Source organism: Trachinotus anak, unplaced genomic scaffold, assembly GCF_046630095.1.
Source record: "Trachinotus anak isolate AG129_WGS33_773 ecotype Australia unplaced genomic scaffold, CSIRO_AGI_Tana_v1 ptg000031l, whole genome shotgun sequence".
Classification (NCBI taxonomy): Eukaryota; Metazoa; Chordata; class Actinopteri; order Carangiformes; family Carangidae; genus Trachinotus; species Trachinotus anak.
Window position 1 is genome coordinate 2051208 of NW_027273882.1, and position 20899 is coordinate 2072106.

General features: G+C 39.9%; 4 protein-coding genes across 12 annotated transcripts in view; 2 read left to right on the forward strand and 2 right to left on the reverse strand.

Moving 5' to 3' along the window:
* Positions 1-5532, forward strand: part of LOC139612228 (uncharacterized) — a 35332-nt gene extending 29800 nt beyond the window's left edge. For 2 of the 7 annotated variants that reach the window (XM_071467562.1, XM_071467568.1), the window contains 4 exons: positions 1711-1851; positions 1944-2028; positions 2111-2231; positions 3624-5531. In XM_071467562.1, the coding sequence (XP_071323663.1) occupies positions 1711-1851; positions 1944-2028; positions 2111-2231; positions 3624-3804 (528 nt within the window). In that variant the 3' untranslated portion in view covers positions 3805-5531. Of the gene's footprint in view, positions 1-1710; positions 1852-1943; positions 2029-2110; positions 2232-3623 lie in introns of all 7 variants that reach the window. The other 5 variants (XM_071467564.1, XM_071467566.1, XM_071467569.1 and 2 more) reach the window with 4 other exon arrangements.
* ttll2 (tubulin tyrosine ligase-like family, member 2) lies at positions 4349-8550 on the reverse strand. The gene is made up of 4 exons (XM_071467245.1): positions 8416-8550; positions 7713-7947; positions 5589-6973; positions 4349-4682 (listed from the first exon to the last, which is right to left on the reverse strand). The coding sequence occupies exons 2-4, from the start codon at positions 7932-7934 to the stop codon at positions 4349-4351; spliced, it is 1941 nt and encodes a 646-aa protein (XP_071323346.1). The 5' UTR covers positions 7935-7947; positions 8416-8550.
* An 869-nt stretch (positions 8551-9419) lies between these two features.
* On the reverse strand, positions 9420-14015 carry LOC139612231 (hatching enzyme 1.2-like). Of its 2 annotated transcripts, XM_071467572.1 has the most exons (11): positions 13785-14013; positions 13660-13713; positions 13377-13427; positions 13239-13298; positions 13095-13141; positions 12533-12602; positions 12329-12443; positions 11329-11501; positions 10064-10145; positions 9684-9805; positions 9420-9506 (listed from the first exon to the last, which is right to left on the reverse strand). In XM_071467572.1, exons 1-11 carry the CDS (start codon positions 13816-13818, stop codon positions 9484-9486), a joined length of 831 nt encoding a protein of 276 aa, XP_071323673.1. In that variant the 5' UTR covers positions 13819-14013; the 3' UTR covers positions 9420-9483. The 2 variants fall into 2 exon arrangements, with proteins under 2 accessions (XP_071323673.1, XP_071323674.1); XM_071467573.1 differs by lacking the exon at positions 13660-13713 and having other exon boundaries at positions 13785-14015.
* Positions 14016-15426: 1411 nt separating this feature from the next.
* Positions 15427-20899, forward strand: part of igf2r (insulin-like growth factor 2 receptor) — a 46188-nt gene continuing 40715 nt past the window's right edge. For both annotated transcript variants that reach the window (XM_071467495.1, XM_071467496.1), the window contains exons 1-2: positions 15427-15622; positions 18172-18311. In XM_071467495.1, coding sequence (XP_071323596.1) covers positions 15486-15622; positions 18172-18311 — 277 coding nt within the window. In that variant the 5' untranslated portion in view covers positions 15427-15485. The remainder of the gene's footprint in view (positions 15623-18171; positions 18312-20899) is intronic.

Sequence of the window (20899 nt, forward strand, 5' to 3'; positions counted from 1 at the left end):
CTCTGTCACTTTTGTCTTCCACCTGTTTTGCCCGTGACATTTATTATAGCTCACTTCACCTCACTCCTCACTTTTTCCCCTCACTTGGTTCAAAGAAGGAGGAGCTTTTTGACAGATGTATTCGACCGAAAACAGATTAGAGACAAGTTTTTCCGGCAGTCTGCAGAGTTAATGTCTTTGTGTTGAACCCTCTCACACATTAGGCCTCATATCAACGCAGGAGGATTTTCATATTCTCATCCTGAACTTTTCTCTTTGCGGCTCAGCTCTCTTCACTGGACAAACCTGACATACTCGCTGGTTTCAGCCTGATGAATAACAACTGTTCATGAGGAGCTGCGTGTGTGAGATATGGTCATTAGCATAAGCAAAAACTTAAAAACAACCATATAAGGCTGCCTGCTCTGCTTTGTTTGTGGGCAGGTTTCACTCACAGGTACAGTACTGAAGTGTAAAGAGTAAAAAAAATAAAATAAATTCACACTGCAGAGTTTCAAGTTCTGCTTGTTGGTGGTTAAAACAATTAATAATAAAGCTGCCAGTGATGTGGAATCAGTACAGGGCTGTGCTGTGACAGAAAAGAAAAGGGAATAATTTGACACTAAAAAATGTCTTTCTGAAGCAAGTCGATAATTAATATAATTTGACTAATAGAAGATCTGTAGGATGCTGTTGGAGACAGGAGGATGATAGAGGACAGTGACCTGGGATAGCTGTCAGAGTGGGAGAATCTTTCCTCCAATTAAATTCAAAATTGTATGAGTTGCTGTTCAGAAACAGGTGAATAAAAGTCAGAAGAATATTTTAAAAAACTTAAAATAAATTTCTTAAAATGACTTCAGGTCAGATGACTGTTTTTCCCCTGTGCAGATTATCTGTACATGACTCATATGTCAGGTCTGGACCAGTCATTACATTACTTTACATTCATACCCAGAGAAAATTCAGCATGTGAGAAAATTGGTAAAGGCTGCAAATTCTCTGAAATCGCTGATGTGTGCCACATAAAGAAGGAATGTGTCCATATTATGGGCTCTTCTATGAGGCCCATTATCTCATAAAGCGAATATTTTCCAGCCTGAACTGAAACACAGAGGATGCACTAAAATAAGCTGCTCTTCTAATGATCAACTCTGTTAGTAGTGTTTTTCCACGTTACACCTTTTAATGCGTGTTTCTATTGTCACACTTTCTGGAGTTCACCTGGCGTCTGCTGTTAAGACTTATTGGTATCAAGTTGTTCAAGTATATAATAGACTGTTAAGTGGACTTTAAGCACCCTGGCAATAATTTATGAGGACAGACAAAAGATGGTGTCAAAGCACTGACTGACCTCATTACAAGTTTATGCAGCGCAAGTCGATATGCTCCCCGTGCCAGTTCTGTCACTGCCTGAACTTGATTTTCAGTCCCAGTTTAAACAGTTACTCACATGCTGTATGTCAATGATATACATTATAGCAATGATGTAATCCAAAATTTAAAAACAGGGTTACCTGCGCAAGTGGCTTGTAGAAATTAGTCTAAATCATCAAAAGGTTTAAGTAGATGGATAAATAGAAACAGTAGTTAGATGCTTTATGTGTCCCAAGGGAAAAACGTGTCTCACCAGATAAATATATCACTGAAAAATGCAGGTTTACTAAACTTTAAACGGCCTTCTGAGGGAAATTTACCATCACGTTGACGAGTTTGTCTTTTTCTGCCCAGATGGAGCGACTTCAATCCGATAGGTGCAACCTGGTGACTTTCACCAACAGGATGAGGAAAGATGTTTCTGTAGACCAGAAAACAAAAACAGTGACGTTCATCAATGGAGACATCAAACACATTCTGGAAGATGGGAAAGTGGTGAGCTCTGTGGCCACGTTTGTTACCTTTATGTATGTTGAAACCTGACAACTCACCATACTCAAACACAATAATGTGCATGTGTGTTACAGGTGTATTACTACGCCAGTACACAAACAACACACACCACCTACCCAAGTGGTCTGGAGATCCTTCACTTCCCCAACAAGCAGATTGGTAAGTAACAGACTTGCCAGTACAGTATATGAGTGCAGCTGACAGTGTAGTATTTCTTTCATAATATGTCTCCTGTAAACAGAGAGGCGACACCCTGGGGGGAAAAGAGAGATCTTATTTCCAGACCAGACCATCAAGTACTTGGATCCTGATGGCAGCGAGAGGACAATCTTCGACGATGGCACCATCGTTCACCTTTCACCGTAAGACTGAAGTCTCTACTTTACCTCAGGATTGGCCGCAGGGTCCCTGCAGGGTCAGAAAGCCAGTGAAACCCAGGAAGACTAGCTGTCAGTAAGGTGGCAGCTAGAAGGTATCCTCATCAATAAATGAACAGTGTTAGTACACCAGGGGGTAACCAGTAAGAAGACAGACGCTGACTTAATCAAATTTTGATAGTCAAACATTTAATAAGTGAAAGGCGTAATGTCTGGATGGGTTTCAATATTCTAATACCACATTAAAAATGTAAAACCATCCAGCTCTGTCCCTTAATTCCCGTCAAAAACATTGTGAAAGTTCGTTTTTTAGGAATTTATAGTGGCTTGAGAGGGAAAACTTCTCATGCAGCTGTACTAACAACTGTGTACTGGACATATTCCAGTTAATCACAGCTGCTGAAGAAGAGGCATTTGAAGTCTGACACCATCGGGCCCCAAATGGAGCAACAAATTGGGATTTGTTCACATTTTGGCAAACTGGCACCATTAAAAAGTTTGCCAAAAAAGCCATTAGTGGTTAGTGGTTCCTGTTTGAAATGTATCCATGGGTGTACAGATCACTGTCACTCTATTACTGTGATACTGAAGAAAACTTAAAAACATGATGATTCTCACGCCAGCTCTGGAGTGATAAGGAGTTTCTATTTTCTCAGCAGAAAAGTGAAAGTGACTGAATCTGTCTGTTTAGATCTGAGTTGGTTCGGGCTCTGAGAAAACACTCACACTGTTTTAATGTTTTGTACTGAAGTATTAAAAAACATCTGGTAAAATGTTGTATATTTATGAACACTGATGTTCAAAGGTACGTACATAAGCCTTAAAATTGGGTTTTCTTGAACCTACAGAAACATTGTATTGGGCCAAATCAGAGCCTGAAACCTGCAATAAGAGTTTTGGCCACTTGGGGGCAGCAGAAGCAACACACATTATCATCACCCCTTAAGTTTGTATGGTAAACTTTTTAGCAAACGGTGGCTTATTTACACATCCAGTAGTTACAGAGCAACATTATCATTCATTTGGAGTCATGTTTGTATCCACTTGATGAATGTGTCTGGTCTCTACTGACTCCTGAGGGAGATATCTGGCCCTTAGCTGCCAAGTGATCCACTATGTTTACCAGCTGGTCTCTAACTGTGTCTGCTGTTCAGCATTGAGCACATAGTGCACAGTGGGATTTGGTTTTTTTTTAGCTAAAAACAGCTGCCTTCTATGAGAGTGATGACAGTAAACAAAACCAGTAAAGTCGCAGCTGTACTGGTGAACAGTGAACAGACAGACACTATAAAGCTCCTTAAAGCTAATTTGCTGATTCAGTGAACAAACAACTCCTTTCATATTGTTTTGATTGTCCTCTTGGATCATCAACTCTAGGTCTGGTGAGAAGGTGGTAGATTTCCCCAACGGTCAAACGGAAATCCACACTTCCCAGTATAAGAGGAGAGAGTATCCTGATGGGACGGTCAGGACCCTCTACCCCAACGGACAACAGGAAACCAAGTATCCATCAGGCCGAGTTCACATCAGGGAAAAGACTGTCTCTCAGTCGAAATGACTGTGTGTGTTCATACATGGAGGTGAGACAGAGAGTGCTGTGGGATGTAGAGCTGGGAGGAAATATTTTTCAATAATGTCTTTAATAGGGATCCATAAACCCACAGACATAATCATGGATCAATAATCAAGTGTACTGTCATCTTAATGAGTTATCTGATCAACTCTGTGATAATGTAGCACTGTTAAGCCTCTGCTCGCTGAAATCATGTGCTCCTGTCTCTTTTTATCTGCTCTTCACAGGAAACAAATAAATGAATTAAATGTCTGAAATTACAGGTTTGTTGAAAGTAGGGTTCCACTCATTTTAATAAAAATGACTGATGATATGACACAACAACGACTGAGTTTAATTATGATCGTTTTTCTATACGCTGTTGTAAACTCTGTCTGAAGGATACCTGTAGAAGGGATGTGTTGTATATTTCTACTTTCTCTGAAATAGATGCAACAGAAACTGAAAAAATTACCTCAACAAACAAACTCAGTCTGGCACAAAAAAAATGTCCTGCAGTGTAGATTTGAAAATATTGTATTCTGTATTCTTAAGTTGGTTTGAAGCATTGACTGAGTAATGGAGGATCCTTCGGCCCCCAGAACAGTGAATCAAAGTCTTCTTCACCCTTCATGTCCTTCTTCAGCTCCTCTTCTACTCTCCTCCACCTTGTCTTCTCTGACTGGCCTGAAGCCAGCCAACCAGTCAGCTTGTGAAGCTCCTGTATGACACTCTTAACATCCAGTTCGTGCTGTGAGGCCTTCAGAGTGGCTGTATTGAACGGGAATGTCCTTATGAAGTCTCCAACTCTGAGTGGAGGAATGTGTTGTTCGTTCAGTGCCGTGGTTCCCTTCAAAGGAGTCCTTACTGGCCTTTGGCTCCCACTGTGAATCAGTCACAACATTTGTTTGTTACTCTATATGAACTATTGGAGCTTTTGAAAGTGATGCAAATTTCTTGAATCAGCTGTTGGCTGGTATTTTCTTCACTCAGCGTGGCTTCAATCTGACCCACTTCAAGCTATAAACTGGAGTTTTTAGCATAAAACCCAAAATTGTATTTTTGGCCAAACTTCCAAAACAACCTTTAGGTCAATAGAAAATAAAAGTTGTCACTCAACCCAAGAATATTGTCACACTAAGTATATGTGATGACATCTTCCCTGTAGACAGATATTAGTAATGATAAAATCTGCAATCAAACAGCTTTATATCCATCCAGTCAGAGGTGGATGACATCCCTGCTTGGATAGTGTTTTGCTTTTGATAATATTAGCTAACTGAAATCAGCCTAAATATTTATGGAATGTATAAAAACAGTTAAAATCCTGATAAGCAAATTTGTGTTAAGCAACAGATTCATTATAATTTGTTAACTTAAAAAGTTTGAGAAAGGACGCAAAGACGCAAAAGCACAAATTGTATAAAACTAAAATTATTTTGTGATTCTCTGTATGTTGCTCATTGACTTGTTTTTTTAAAATCTTTTTTTTTTTGAGAGGTTTAGAGTTTGTGTCCTTTGATTTTATTGGTGCAGAAAAATATAAATATTAATTAATCACATCTGTCAGATTTGACTGACTTTGCACACCCAGTTCTAAAGATAGACTATCTAACCTTTTAAAGAAGGGATTACACATTCTCTCTTGAACAAATGAAAAGTTGAAATAAACAATAAAACACATTCTAACTCAATTCAATACACTTTCACCTCTGCAGCTTGGTCTGGTGTGACCAGTTGCTAATGGTTGTTCAGTAAACTCACAGAAAATACAGCAGTGGTGTTTATACCTGTAAATGTTGGGGAGCTTCAAGGACACAGCAGAATGTCTGAATCCCAGCCCACTCTGTCTGATATCGGGTATCTTAGAGGAAACGTCTGTCTCTCCTGAGAGCTGCAGCTCAGCTTCTGTTTCAGTGTCGTCATGGTTTGTAACCTCAGACACATGAAGACTCCTGTTGTCCATCAGCCACGGTGCAAGGGTTGGACACGTCTGTCTGTTTACCACTGGCACATTTGTCCTTGAATGTGGGCCAAGTATCAGGTTTAGGGTCTTGTCTGTGTAGGTTTTGGTAACTGTGGCGTTCGTTTTTCTGCCCCTAGCTGCATATATCTTGTTTAGGTCAACAGGGGGAAGGTGTCTTCGGTAGTCAGCGACAAAGGCATGTTGTCTGGATTGTCTTGGGTTCATCTTTTCAGACTGGCGAAGAGTTTTTAGCAGAGGAAGTGCCTGAGGTGGGGACACCTGAATGCCACTCGCTTTCTTCTGACATTTGGTTTCTTTAAACTTTGAGAGGACAGGTACAGGAACATGTGAGGGCTGGTTAGCATAGAAACAAGGCTGCTTGTACTTATGTTTCTGATAAGCTTTCTCTCTTAAGCTGTCAACTGATGTGTAGTTCATCAAGTCAATCAGATCACTTATTAGTCCTTTCTTCACTGTGATGTCAGCCTGACAGTCCAGAGTCAAGGCAGGGCTGTAGTTGACCTCCAGCAGCCAGGGTTTAAACTTGACGTCAATAAGGATATCAAAGCCAAACAGCTCCACACAGTTTGGACAGGAAGGAACGGAGGGAGCGATGGTGAGGAGGGTCAGAGTGATGATGTTGTTGATTTTCTGCCACAAAAGAAGCTCGTTGATGTCTTGGCTGTGAAGAAAATGCCTGAACTTGCTCATGGTCCACTTGCATCCCTGGCCCACTCTCTCTTTTTCCATTTTGTAGAAAGGACCAAACTTGTTGATGCTGGTGTTGGTGAGGTGAGCATACAGGTTTTGCAGAGATGATAGGTTGTACTTCTCGGTGGCAAAACGCACCAGTCCTTCTTGGTGAATGTAAACCGTCAGTGGATGGAAGCTCTTAACGCACACATAGATCCTCAGGTCAAACTTGTAGCCAGAGATCAGCAGAGGGTTGCTGATGTACCTCTGTACAATGATGTTGCAGTCGTAGACCAAGTCCTTAATATCCTCGAAGATGAAGATCCCTCTGCCTCTGGAGAGATCCACTGGCTTACATATCCAGTAGACCGGCGGTTCTCTGGTTGGACGCAGTCTGTTGTATTCAGCAAGAAAGCGGGTGAAGTCATTGGGGAGGATGAAGACGGTGGGACTGAAGTCATAAAGAGACGAACCAAAAGTCGCTCTCATTCTTCTTAGGTTGCGTGCCAAGCAGTCCTTCCGAAGAAACACAAATCATTAGACTGTGACCATATTAACTTAAACTCTTTTCAGATGATTTCTGTTTGGAACTTCCAATATTCCACCTGCATGAAGATATGTTTTTTCTTATCTAGATAACGTATCCAGATACAGATTGCCTTTTAATGCCAGGTGTCAATGGAGTGTAAATGACAAGACTAGAGGTTCTAGTTTTTTGTGAGGGTGAGTAAAGATTTTGCACTTTTTCAAGTCAAAAGCAGTTTCAGTGGTGTGGAACTTAAGGAATGAGAGAAGCAAAATGAAACGAGAAAAGCAAAAATGTGTGTGTAGCTCATCACTTTTTACATTTATTTATGATTTCGTTAGAAGAAATGGCATTTTTGTGCAATTTTTGGGAACTGTGCGATGATAAACATTGCAAAGTGTTGTTTGATTCTACAGTACAGTACAGTAACACTTACACATCTGTTACAGATGCTTAAGTTATTATGTCACATTTACAGCCCAAAGCTCCCAAACCAGTATTTTTCATGCACATTGATTTAGATTAATGCACTAAGAAATCATAGCTAGAGCTTATTTATAAACTAGTTGCGCCTTTTGGCAAAACACCCACAGGGTAGTGTCCTTTTTGAGAATCTTGATGATCATTTCATAGAAATTACAAATGCATAGTATGAATCTAGTGTCTACCAGACAACATTTCTACCAGAGTTTCTTTAACACACAGAATTAACACAACATGTCACGCCACCTTGCGTGTGATGCCAAGGGTTTTGGGATGGTGGTTGAGGCGCTGCCATGGCAACAGGTTGTGATATTCTGAGTTGTGAAATGCAGAGCCGCGCCAGTAGAGGTTCCAGTCTTCCTCCTCCCCTTCTTCTTCATCATACTCCTCCCACCCTCGCTCCAGGAGAACCTCCCTCACCACCTCTGGACCTCTGTCATGTAGTCTGAACACCAGGGATGCAGCCATGCAGCATCGTCAACTGTAGATACAGCAGATAAGTATCATAGAGATGTTAATAATCAATGTATTTATCTGGAAGGTATTTTCTAAATCATTCAAAACAGATGATGCAAATATGACTTTAGTGCCCCAGTGTCTGTCTACAGACACTGGGGCACTAAAGTCATATTTGGATGGGATGAACATTACAGGTGGAGGTGGGAAAAGAAATATTCACTGTGCTTCTCTGTAATTTAACTAATCAGTATTTTACCCATCGTGAAAATATGGGATGTAGTCTGTGATAGATGGGGACATTTAGCACGACTAAGAATTCAAAAAGAACAGAAAAAATGTATAAGCCAGAGCCTTTGTCGAGTCAATGTTATTTCAGAAGCTTTTCTACAATGAAAAAGATACATTCATGAAAGAAACATTCTGTAATAAATGTGAATATTAGCTATGCAAATTGCAAATTTACAATGTAAAAAAATGTAATTAGTCTTACCTTTAAATGCTGAGCACACATTAACTAATAGTCTTATTTTCTTCCTGTCAGGTAAATGAAGGGCACATGATGCAGTAAGAGTCGCTCCCTTCAGCTCACCTTTCAGACAGTGCAGTGTTGACGGGCAGTCTGCACTCTTGGCTCCTCCTACAGACAAAACCAGACTCTCACACAAACAGGGACACGGCCTACTGTAGGTGGTCTGTGAGACGGGCTTTTGTACAACAATGGTTGCTACATCAATGAATGCCTATTGTTAGAACTGTTTTAACTGCTGTTATCCTAGAGACAGTAAACTGTTATAGTCATTTAATACATTGTAATATGTTATGCAATGCTGCTATCCCTGCAAACATTTATATATCAAAATTATAGGATTTAATTTAAAAAAAAAAAAAAAAAGGTTTATATTTAGTTGTGGTCTTTACCTCCTTGGGTTAAGATACAATCAGTGGCCACATTTTTAGCTTCACCTGCATTATCTGCTGCAATCCAGTACCACAGCCCTGCCATAAGTTATACATTTTCAAAGTGTATAATGTCAGTAAATGTGTATCAATTATATTATTAATTATTGAGGTCACAGTTAAAGGTGTTGTTGCACTGGACTACATTGTATTAATTATTTGTTCTGTATATAATATTGAAAACACCTCTAAATATAAGTCAGGCAGTACAACATCTGCAATAACTATGATCTCATTGCTAAAATACAAGTAAATGTTGCGTCTTAACTGCTGGATCAGTAAATTAAGGTAAAATTAGCGTAAATTTAAAAAGTGAAAGCTATAAAGATTTTAGCTGAAAAACCATTTTACTTAGAAAAATGTCCCTATTTCTAAAGTTAAAGATGCTCTAACTACCATTACACTGTGATTTTTAATAAAATCCAGACACTTCAGCTATAGCGTTTTATTTAATGTACTTAGGCTGGCATTTACTCTAAACTCTTACTCTGTAAAATTAAAGAAAATAAAAAATTTAAAGAATAAACACTGAGAACAGGATTTTTTTTCTTAATTTTATTCAATCTTGTGGCAAATGTAGGTAAACCAACAGCAAGCCCACTCACAACGATCTCATCCGCTCATCTGAAAGAAGATAAATGTCTTAGTATTGTTGAATTTCTTTATGTCTGATTATAGTGACACTGTTTCCATGTATTTAGAGCATTTAATATCTATTTAATTATGTCATGTTTTTTATTTATTTAAACTGTATCTATATGAAACCTGCAGGTAACTGTGGTCATGTTAAGAGGTTGTTACCACAGTGGTAGAGTCTGTTCAGTCTCTGAATGTCCATGTGGCTGAGATGTGTCCTCTGACCCATCTGTGCTCCACCCTGCTTGGGTAACACAGTCGGACTTCCATCTACACTGAAAAAATACCTGCAACAAAAGAGCAAGGTAATATTTACTGAATGCATGTGTAACTGATTTACACATAGTGAGTGAGACATTCCTGCAAAGAAAAAAAAAAGTTTTCTCTGATGCATCATTTTTTATTAAGCTACCCAAGATTTGCCTTTAAGGACAAAATCATTTGTAATATAAACTAAATTTAAAATGAATTTGTGTGTAGTTGAATTGTAAATTTAGTAATGTTGATCTGTTACTCTGAAGAAATGAGCATGGGTTAGGACTTACGCCCCGTAGTGCATTATGGAGTCAACGTCGTACGGCAGGTCCAGAGTGTTCCCACGTTTCACCTTGAAGTTGTTTTGTCTCCCTTTAAATCAGAAATGTTCCAAATGATTTATTTAGCCTTTTTCTTTTGAAGCCACACACACACACACACACACACACACACACACACAAGTTGAAAATACAGTAGCTGTGTCCAAATGTGCCATTTCATACAAAAGAGAAAACACAGAAATTCATGTGTGTGCAATGTTAGTGCGTAAATGTTCTGTGAAGGCTGTTGGTTGGTATTTAAAAAGGTTTGTCTACCTTCTGTAATTCTATCCAATTTTTAATTCTGCATTTATTTCGTCTGTGAAGCGGGTCCCTGGTGTGTAATCTCCATTTTCTAAGACAAATCAGCATCTACAACATCTACATCAGCTGCTGTAAGAAACTGAAACTTCTGATTTTAACTAAGTTAACCAACAATTACTTTGAGAGTAGAGAGAGAACTACAGCTCCCAGAATTCACAAGTATTGCAGAATGGGTTCTTATGTCATGGTAACTTTGGTTCATCCATATTCAGTAACCTTACCAGCTCCCCGCTCTGAAGTCTGTCCTGCTGTTATTACCGACATGTCTGGACTAACCGTAACCTCTCGACTCGCTCCTGAACTCATCTCTTCTGTCAATCAGCCTGCAAACACCCAGAGCTTATGGGAAATGATGTTCATTAGAGGCCACTACTTTTTATGTTTTAAAAACCATCCATATCTAGATATATGAAGCAAGCACTGTTGAGAATGGCTGGATTTTAAGTTTTAGAATTGTTACAAATGTCAATCAGGTTTTGAATGAGGTTTTCTTAATTCTTAAAGCTCCAGTTTCACTTTAGTTCTGTGAACTGTTCCTGTGAACCTTTCACCCTGATCACGAGCTTTTCTGTTATCTAGATGAAGTTAATCCTTTTTCCCTGCTGTGTTTCATCCTTTGTTTTGTGTCCTTTTGTTGTAACCTTTGATCTCTAACATATGCTGTGCAACTGTAAAGGACAATGCAAGACAGAGATTAGGATAATCTTCTAAATTCAAAGCACCTTTTTTATGTTTTTAGTTTTAATACCTCCACAGCAGGAGCCTTCAACTGGAAAAACATGATAATATATCAGGACTGAGTGCCCCCCCCACCCCACCCAAAGGAAAAGATGTACAGAGTTGTAAGTTTGCAGAATGCACAGTTTGAACACAGCTAGTGTTTTCACAATTTTAAAAAGCGAGGTGTTCACCTGGCATGATGCTCTGCCACTGCACAGTGATGTACTGATCCCGGTCCTTGCGCGTGTGTTCATGATGCAGTCCCAGTGCGTGGACGATCTCGTGGCAAAGGTTCCCCACACTACATGTCCGACCATAATACACCGCCTGGGGTCCTCCTCGACAGCCAACAAAGGATGCACAGCTAGAGAGTAAAAAATAAACAAACTGTAAGTTTCTTCTCACCTCCAGTTGTGCCAGTTGCAGTTTTAATTTATTTGTTTTGAGACGTCTGAGATCTCTGCCTCCTCCCCAACATAACGGAGGTGACTGAGAAAAATGACACTTTCCAGAAACACACCTTCAGCAGTTCTCAGAGGAACTACTTTCTGCTGAAGAAATAGTGCCTATAAAAAGATGGCTTAGTTCCAGGTCTATGAAGTGCTCATACCGCTGTTTTATTTCAGCTGGCTCTAATTTGGGCGAAAAAATCTGAGACAAATATCATAAGCTTTTAACCAGAACCAGGACATGTGACCATATCACACCTGTTTTAGCCTTTTTACTGAACCTTCTTAGTTTGAGACTGATAAAGCTTCTGTTGAGGCTCTTTGTGGCCTTCCTTCTTTTGTGTCTTTTATCTGCTCTAGAGTACTGGATTAAAACTCTGGTTTAAAAATGTTTTAAATGAAATTTATCTTAAATTTTGGCCCTGGAATAACCTGGCTGAAATATTTAAAAACTCTTCTTAAGACTTATCACAGATCTTACCCTGATTTTACAAGTTTCTCCATTTTACTTGAATTTTTTTTGTTTTTTTGTTGTTGTAATTTTGTCTTTTTACATCACTGGAGTTTATCATAAAATATAACAATTTTTTAATGTATTGTTAATTTGCTTGCCTGTGTGAAACACTTTCTGATGTAATAAAATAAAATCTTAAATAAAACCATGAAGTGTGGTAATAAGCTATTTTTTGTAATGTGAGTAAACTGAGCCTTTAACAGAAACGTCCCAGGACAAACTCCTCACCCTTTGCCGTTGAGGAACTTGAGGTAGTTCAGCTCTGTGGTGCGTCTTTGGAAGCGAATACACGTGAAGTCTGATATCATTTTGAAGGCAGCGTAGATGTTTGACTCTCGATCAGCTGTTAGGGTGAAAACATAGAAACCTTTATGTCATTGTCACTGCACTGGTCTTACATTATTAGAGTTTGTTAGAACCACAACAACCCACCCAGTTCATCACTGATGGTGTAAGGTACGATGGCGTCCAGCCACACGGTCTCCACAGCGTTCCTGTCCTCCTGTAATGTTGGACAACCAAACATTTAGATTCATTAACACAATCTGAACTGTTCCAGATTAGAGTCCCTGTTTCCAGCGATTAAAACTTACAGTAGAAGTCTGACAGATTCACTCCCGGTCAATTTCTGTTTTCAATTTCTGCCAAAATTCAGGCCTCATTAAATTACAGTAAATGTCAAATGTCTTTCCACTTTCATTGGAGACATTTCTTATTTCCTGTGGTCATTAAAGGTCCCCCATTTTACACTATTCCAGTGTTTTATTTTAAGTGTTAACATCCATATATTAAGAACCAAATATAGCAGATTTCAGGTAAACACTCAGAGAAACCAAATCAACGCTGGGTCCAGTTACACAAGTCCTAACGTCTTGTTTTAAGACACTGTTTTCAAATACGGGCTGTGTGCATTTAGTCCGTGGATTGTGCACTTTCATACTTTACAATTAAACTACACCTTTCAGCCGTGGGGACACAACGTTCTCCGTCTTACCGGAATCAAAATGTCTCCCTCCTGGACAGTAATATCTGCCTGAAGCTCTATGAAAGCCAAAGTGTGGGATAAAAACAGTCACTGTACATTGTATTTATGAAAATCATTTTATATATATTTATATGTATAACACTTAAATTGTACCTTCTAAGGTTTCTGCACTGTTTCTCTGTGGTGGATCAAGCCAGATGGAAACATTCCCACCTACAGAAATGTAAACATTTAATTATGTCATTTCAAACATTAAATCTCAGAAAGGTCTAAAAACCAATGAGAACAAACCTGCTGCAGCACTGGTCACATTGTGGGTGTCATTTAAAGGAATGGCGCCAACTGAAAAGACAAACACATCCGATAAGAATAAATTGGGTTTTGATGAATTTTACATTTGTAAAACCTGAGCATGTATAAAACATACTAAACATCTATTTTTCAGAGATTCTGTAGAGTCTGGCTGCAGCACATCGAGCACAGAGGTGACAGTAACATTACCTGTGGAAAATAGGGACTTTATCATAAATTATTCTTTAAGATTTTAAAATCTAAAAATCCAAAGAGCACCAACCGGCAGCAGGAGCAGTGGGGGCATCCTGGAACAGATTTACAGGGACAGCACCAACTACATGAAAAGAAAGTGTAAGTGATCATCCTTTAGCTGCATGTGTGTTGTTTGAAGGCTTGGGTCTGTACCTGTCGACACGCAGATGAAGACCAGGAACCACATAGTGCAAATATAACAAAAGTTTGAAAAAAGGCAGAATCCGTGAACCCGACGCCTCTGTTTTTAACTGTTTTACAAAAAACAGTTAGCGTGAGGCTTCTTCTCAACAGGTGTGATTACTTCTCACTAATTATGAGCCCTCAGCTTCGGTCTGAGCTGCAGAGGAGGTGGGTTATACTGTGGTGACTGGGGAGTTTTAAAAAGTTGAGCATCTGCCTGTTCTGATGGTGTGCCTCTGTACACACCCAGTGTGTGTACAGAGGCACACCATCAGAACAGGCAGATGCTTGGGGCCCCTGACAAAAAAAAAAAAAAAAAAGCTCTTGAGGAGGTTTTCAAGTATGGAAGTGAATGGATGCTAAGAAGAAGAGAGCTGGAGGAGCAAATATGTTCACATTCCCGAATAAATAAAGGATTAAAGCTTTTTCATCAGCTGAGAATATAACAGGGGAAAGCACTTGAATACTGAACACTGTTTAGATAGCTGGCCCTCAGTGAATAAGCAGTCTGCCTTCCTTTCAGTGAGTGGTGAATAGGGGTTTTTGTGGCTCCCAGCATGGCCACTAGAGGGCCCAATATGACACCTAAACAACTGGAGGCTCTCAATCAAACATTGTGTGTTTGTTACCCTGAGTTGTAACTTTCAGGCACAGCTGCAGTTTTCTCCCAGACTGAGGACAACCTCTCAACAGTCTCCGTCAGTACATGTTGTAGATGGTTGATGCTGAAGTGAATGAGGCAGGATTAGAGCAGGATCCCTCTGTAAGGCAGAACTCAGGGCCCAAAGTGAAAGGAGGTCAACGAGAGATGTGTCATAAGGAATGCTGCGTTCAGGTGCCATTGAACATGCAGTAGTATAGTGTACATGTAACTAGTAATTCAGTATATCTATTCCTTTTGTTGATGAGTAGTTCTGTGCTTATAGCACCGGGATGTTAATGAATGGTGGTCTATTGTTGGTAATAACGCTGCATTCAGGTACCAGAGACAGTAGACAGACAGTATAGTCTCTGATCTTTTATGCTGTTTTCTAGATACCCTCATATTTTATAGTTTATATAATGTGTCCAAGTGATTGACTCTAGTTTAAAAATATGCGGGCTTTCTCTTGAATAGGTGTAAACACCAAACCCAAGTTGAATTAACCCTGTGAACATTACCAGCGTTACTTTTTCTGGCTGAATAGTACTCTCTGTGATGAGTCAACTAAAAATGCTACTGAAAATTACATTCTTGATTAAGTTTGTTGGTCTATAAAGAGTCACAAACTAGGGAAACTTCAAAACACAGTTTCCCCAAACCCGAGGTTTGTTGTTCAAATCAATCAAAACGTATTCACAGGTATATCTGAAGCTAATATGAGGCTTCAGTCATCCTGAGACTTTAAAGACAGACGATGTGCACTGTGTGTTTGTACGCTACCTCTTCATATTCACCTTGTATCATTTATCTTGTTTTCTATTGATGGGTTACCAAACAAAGACAAATAAGGTGTCTTGTATCTTAGCTGTCAGTTTTCCCACAGGCCTTAAACGCAGCGTCAGTCACCGTCATGTGATGTCCTGTCATGTGGTGCAGTCACTTCCTACTGATTCGGTCCGGAGCAGGCAGACTCTGCTGTATCATGTCGTCTTAGTCAGGCTCCTCAGACAGTATCCACCGCAGCAGACATGTTGTTCGGGTATAAATCCGGTCGTTGTGCGTCTCTGAAGCTGCTCCTTTGGTCCGTGGCGTGTCTGGGATGTTTGCTGGTCCGGTCCGGAGCGGAGGGGGACAGCAGCAGCCCCTGGTACCAAGACCTCTGCAGGTAAGTAACACACCTCCGGCACAAACACTGCAGCTGCGAGCATCACAAATAACACAACATTACAGCAGTTCTCCGTCTTATGTGCAGCTAATTCTACCTTGATTCAGAGATAAGTCAACGGGTGATTTATTTATGTGCTTGTTGTCAGACACCAGGTGTCAAACAGCCCTTGACATTGTAAGGTCTTATGTTAAATTTGGCTCATTAACAATCTGTCGGCTCTTTGTTTCAGTTACAACATCAACTTTTACATTTGGTTTGTTCGGCTCGCTAACGTTAAATTACCGCTATCAACGGCGTAAGCCATTCATTGTATCGATGAAAACAGTTTTGTTGTCTGAAAAACCGAGCTGCTTGATAAGTTTTAATCAGCCCACACTGGGTTTGAATCTCCTGAACTCATTCAGATGGTGTCAGACTAACTGTCTTAACGGTTATCTTTGTTTTCGTCAAGCTAAAGTGTAGCCTAGCTAACCGCTAACGCTACATAGAAACTGTCGTGTAACAGCTAACGCTAATTGTTTACTGCGTTAAATCACGTGTTTTTGAAAGGGACTCTGGCATGGCAGCCTTTCTATAAAGGCTGAATATTGACTCAAGTACTGTACTTGAGTCAATATTATAAACTTGAGGTACTGAGTACTAATACGTTTCATAAGGAGATATTGCACTTTGAACTCCACAGTATTTATTTGACACCTTTACAAAACAACGTCTTTGTATACATAACAAAAATATGACGAGCTTATAAAACATAATGCTTTACTATAGATTTAATTACCCACCAGTGTAAACAAGCATAGCTGAAATTAGTTTATTATTCACTGAGTTAAAATAAATAAAATTAGACTCCAAACTGGACGATTTCCTGTTTTTCCTTTGAATTATTCTAATTTTAAGTTAGTTTTAATGATTGTATTGTAATTTACAGAGTTGTATCAGTACTTTTACTTATGTAAGAGAATTGAGTACTTCTTCCACTGGTCGGAGGTGACATTACATTGCAAACTGTTGGCTAAATACAGTGTTGTCCTCCTTTACTCTTTTACTTTGTCTAGGCGGCTGCTGTTCAAATATTGACACAGCAATAAGGCTGAAATGATAACAGGTAGCCCAGCCTATATTGTCAGGCTGGTTACATGTCCTTGCCCTGTTCATGGAAGGAGGCTGTTTATAAACAGAAATAGGTCACAAGAAACTTTTGTCAGGTTTAACTGCAAATGGGAAAATAGGCAGTGACGGATGAGGTGTTATTCAGATCATGTACTGAGAGTTGTGTGCTAAAGCTTGTGCACCCTTGGGTAAATTACATATTTTGTGTATTTTTGGAGTGAAAATAAGTCAATACAACCCCTGCAGCAAACAGATATGAAGCAATGAGCCTCAGATGTTAATGTGCTGTCACTTTTTATTTCATGAACTTAAAAAACAGAGAAGAGCCGCTCTCCTCCCAGGTCACCTCAAGTGCTGAGATATTTTTAGGCGTCTGGCGCAGACAGCGTGTTTAAGATCCACCCATTTTCAATGATGCTCAGGTCAAAAGAATGTGAGGGCCGTTCAAACAGCTTCAGCTTGAGTTTCTTGAAGTGGTTCATGGTGGATTTTGAGGTGTGCTTCAAATCAACATCCTGTTGTAGAAGCCAACTTCTCTTTACTTTCACTTTCTTGACTGACCGGACGTCTGCATCCACAATTTGCTGATATTCACTGGGATCCGTTATTCTCGCGATCTCTGCAATGTTCTGTGCAATTCTGGTATTTCTGCCAATCAACTAATCAATTTATGGACTAATTGTTTCACCTCTAAATGAAGTTATTCAATAGTTTAATCTGTAAAGTGTCCAAAAGTAACAAAAGATGCCCACCACAATTTTCCTAAAGCCCTAGGGGTTTTAGATGTTGTTTTTTTTTTTTTTTTTTGTCTGAGCAACACCTAAATTATTCAGTTTATTACCATCAGACAAAACAAACAGCAGATCCTCACATTTGAGAAGTTGGAACCAGGTAATTTTTTTCATTTCAAACAATAAGTCGATGAATCATTGTGGCTTGAAAAGGCACTAAATCATGATACAATCATCAAAATACTTTTCTTTTGATTAGCTATTGTTTCAGCCCTGCTAGAAAATTCAAATTTATCTTACAAGAAACTATCAAATGTAGAAAATGTAGCACAAGAACTAAAATGATAAGTTGATTTAGTTTAAGTCTTTATTCAGTAAATATGAATTTTTTATAGGCTTCAGCCTCTCAAATGTCAAGATTTGTTGCTTCTTCTGTAAGATATCATTGTACATTGAATGCAGTTTTACTTTGGTCAGGAAGGAAGTGTCAGGAAAATTGTGGTCGGCATTTTATGCACTAAACAATTAACTTATTATAATGAAGTAAGAATAATAGTTGGTTGCAGCCCTAGACTGTAGCAGCAGTCACAGGTGTCACCATTGTCGACAGCTCTGGGAAAAAAGTAAATCAACAATATGTTACTGCACCAGGTTTGTTCACATGCTCTGTCTCCCTCCCTTCATTTCTCTCTCCTCGTGTTGCAGTTATAAATGGGAAGCTGTGGACCGGGACAACAACGTGAGGTACACGTTGAAGCTCTGCGAGTCTTCACCATCAACCAGCTGCGGCCCCGGCACCGCTGTCTGCGCTCACAACCTCAAAACCAAAACTGAACAGTCTGCCGGTGAGTACCGGTGCACAGTGGAACACAGCGGAGGTTTTGCAGTTGCATCAAAAGCTTTCATCAGCCAGGTGTGGTGGCGTCATGGTGGTGTGCTGGAGGGATAAAAACTGAAGACAGGAAAGAAGTTAAGAGAAGAAAAGTTGGGAAAGTTTGAGCAAGATTTTGACAGGTTCTCTTCAGCATGAATAAAATGCTGCATGGATGTTCAACTGCAGCTTTTACAATGGTTTAATGAGGTTGGTGACATTTTGAGTGAGTGTGGTCAGAGACTTTGTTCCTGTAGAGAACGGCGGAGGATAAGGGGTGTAGTCACTGTGGTTTCAGCTAGATGTTGTGAGGACTGTTTCTGATAGTGAATGATGTAAGATAGCAAACCTGTGATTGGTCAAGAGTGAGAGGGAACAGGCGTTTCTTTTTCCTGCTAGTTTCTGGAGTGAGAGTTAAGCCGGGCGGATGCTACTGAAGTCGTTTTCCCCTCTGGATGAATTTCTGCCAGATCGGTTGTGGTTTAATGTGCAGGTTGAAGGGAGGCGGGGTCACGACACATGGTTAATGATCTGAACAATCAATGATTAACGCTCTGGGACCCTCAGTTGGATTTCTGGAAGGTCAGAAACATTTGGTCCCCTGTCTTGCAGCTGAAGCAGCTCCACTGTGTGATTTCACTCATAGCTGCTGTAACAACGGAGTGCCTGTTTTTAACATCATCACAGTCGTATTTTACATGTTGAGGCTGAGAGCTGAAGTCTTGAGAACTGTGTGGCATAAATTTGAACCTTACTCAGAAGCTGCAGACCACATGACCACACATCTTCCTGCCTTATTCCTGTCTTCTTTTTACTCTGTGCAGTTCTGCAATGAATGGAAAGAGATGCTGCCGGTCTCTCTCTGTCATCACTGAGGATGCAGTCGTGTTGTCTGGATAAACTTTATTGGAATTGTCAGTGACATTGTTCAGTGTGAAAATAAAACTCACAGGTTTCACAGGTGCTAATTGTAACATGTGCGTAGTGTGTGCAATGAGAATTGCAGGATTTACAGGATCAATAAAAGGCTGGTTCACCTGTTGTTGTTCTGCCGTTGGCTGTGGCCCTCAGCCACCTGTATAAAGCTTCCTAATAAAAGCCAGGTACTGTATCATCTGCTTTGCTGTACTTTGGACATCATTTGTCGCTCCACAGGCCGACAACCTGTGTGAAACTGCAGATTTCAGCTTTAAATGTGGTTTTGCAATTATCACCTTTGTCCCCAGCAGGAGACAGACCCAGTGTCATAAAAACAAACAGAATGATTTCCATTGTAGGTGTGTATCCAGCAGTGTTGTGCAGGATATTGAGTTTTGTGAAGAGTTATGTTTAGAGCAGGTGTCAGCCAGAATCCAACATGTCGGAGTTCACAGTCACAGGCCTTTGGACAGTGTGATGTGGCACCAACCCTGAGCTGTCCGCGGTTGGCGCTATCTGAGTCCGACACATACCTTGTGTCATGTGACAACCACACAGCGGAACATTTAGTGGCTCTTTAGTGACACTACCGGAACAGTCCAACTCCTCGGGGCTGTTGTGTTTATATCGCTGTGGCACACTGTGGTCATGTTGTGGTGGTGAAGTGAGCTGTGAATTCACTGGAAGCAGGACTGTGGTCATAAACATTTGAACTGTGAAATCCTGTAGTTTGACGTATGATCTTTTTTTTTCTCCCCTTCTAAGAACTGAAGCAGAGTCTGTTGTGGTTAAATCGTGTCTTCACATCAGTGTGTAGTGTTTTTTTGATTTATATCTATACATAGATGTTAAAATATGATCTATATGTGTGGATTTCTTTCTAAATATATATATATGTTAGATAATATTGACATGTGATGCACTGCTGCCTCTGCACCTCTACTATGTAGATGGGTTATTTCTAATTGTATACGTTTTGAATGATGAATTATTTTTGAGACGAGATCCCCCGGGGTGCTTTGGATTTAGCGCTACAACATTATCAATTAAACTGCCAAGTATGTCCTCAATTAATTGATTAGTTGTTTTGTGTATAAAATGTCAGTAAATGGCAAAAAAATAAAAGTAAATTTAGAAAAATACCTGTAGCCATTCCCCACATCCCAAAGTGACTAATTCATTAATTGACTAATTTCCACACTTCATGGAGCCTTATAGTCCCTACAGTCTTTTTGTCCATGTAGGAAAAACAAAACATAGAAGAAATTTTAATTATATTTACAGAAGAGCGTAAATCAATGGAATTTACATACGGTTTAAACAGAGACTGAGCTGTGGTGGGGGGAGTTATTGTAGCTGCATCCCGTCTGTAGGATGAGAACATCATCTTCATCTGACCACTGAGGAGTTTTCTAAAGGTGAAGAAAAGTGCTGCTGCATGGATCAGTCCTTCAGATCTGATCTCTGTGCTGATGAGGCTGAATCTCCTGCTGCTGCTACTGCTGCTCCTGTGTGTGTGTGTGTGTGTGTGTGTGTGTGTGTGTGTGTGTGTGTGTGTGTGTGTGTGTGTGTGTGTGTGTGTGTGTGTGTGTGTGTGTGTCAGCAAGATCCACATCTGTGTCCTGGAAGAGCTGATGAGTCTCT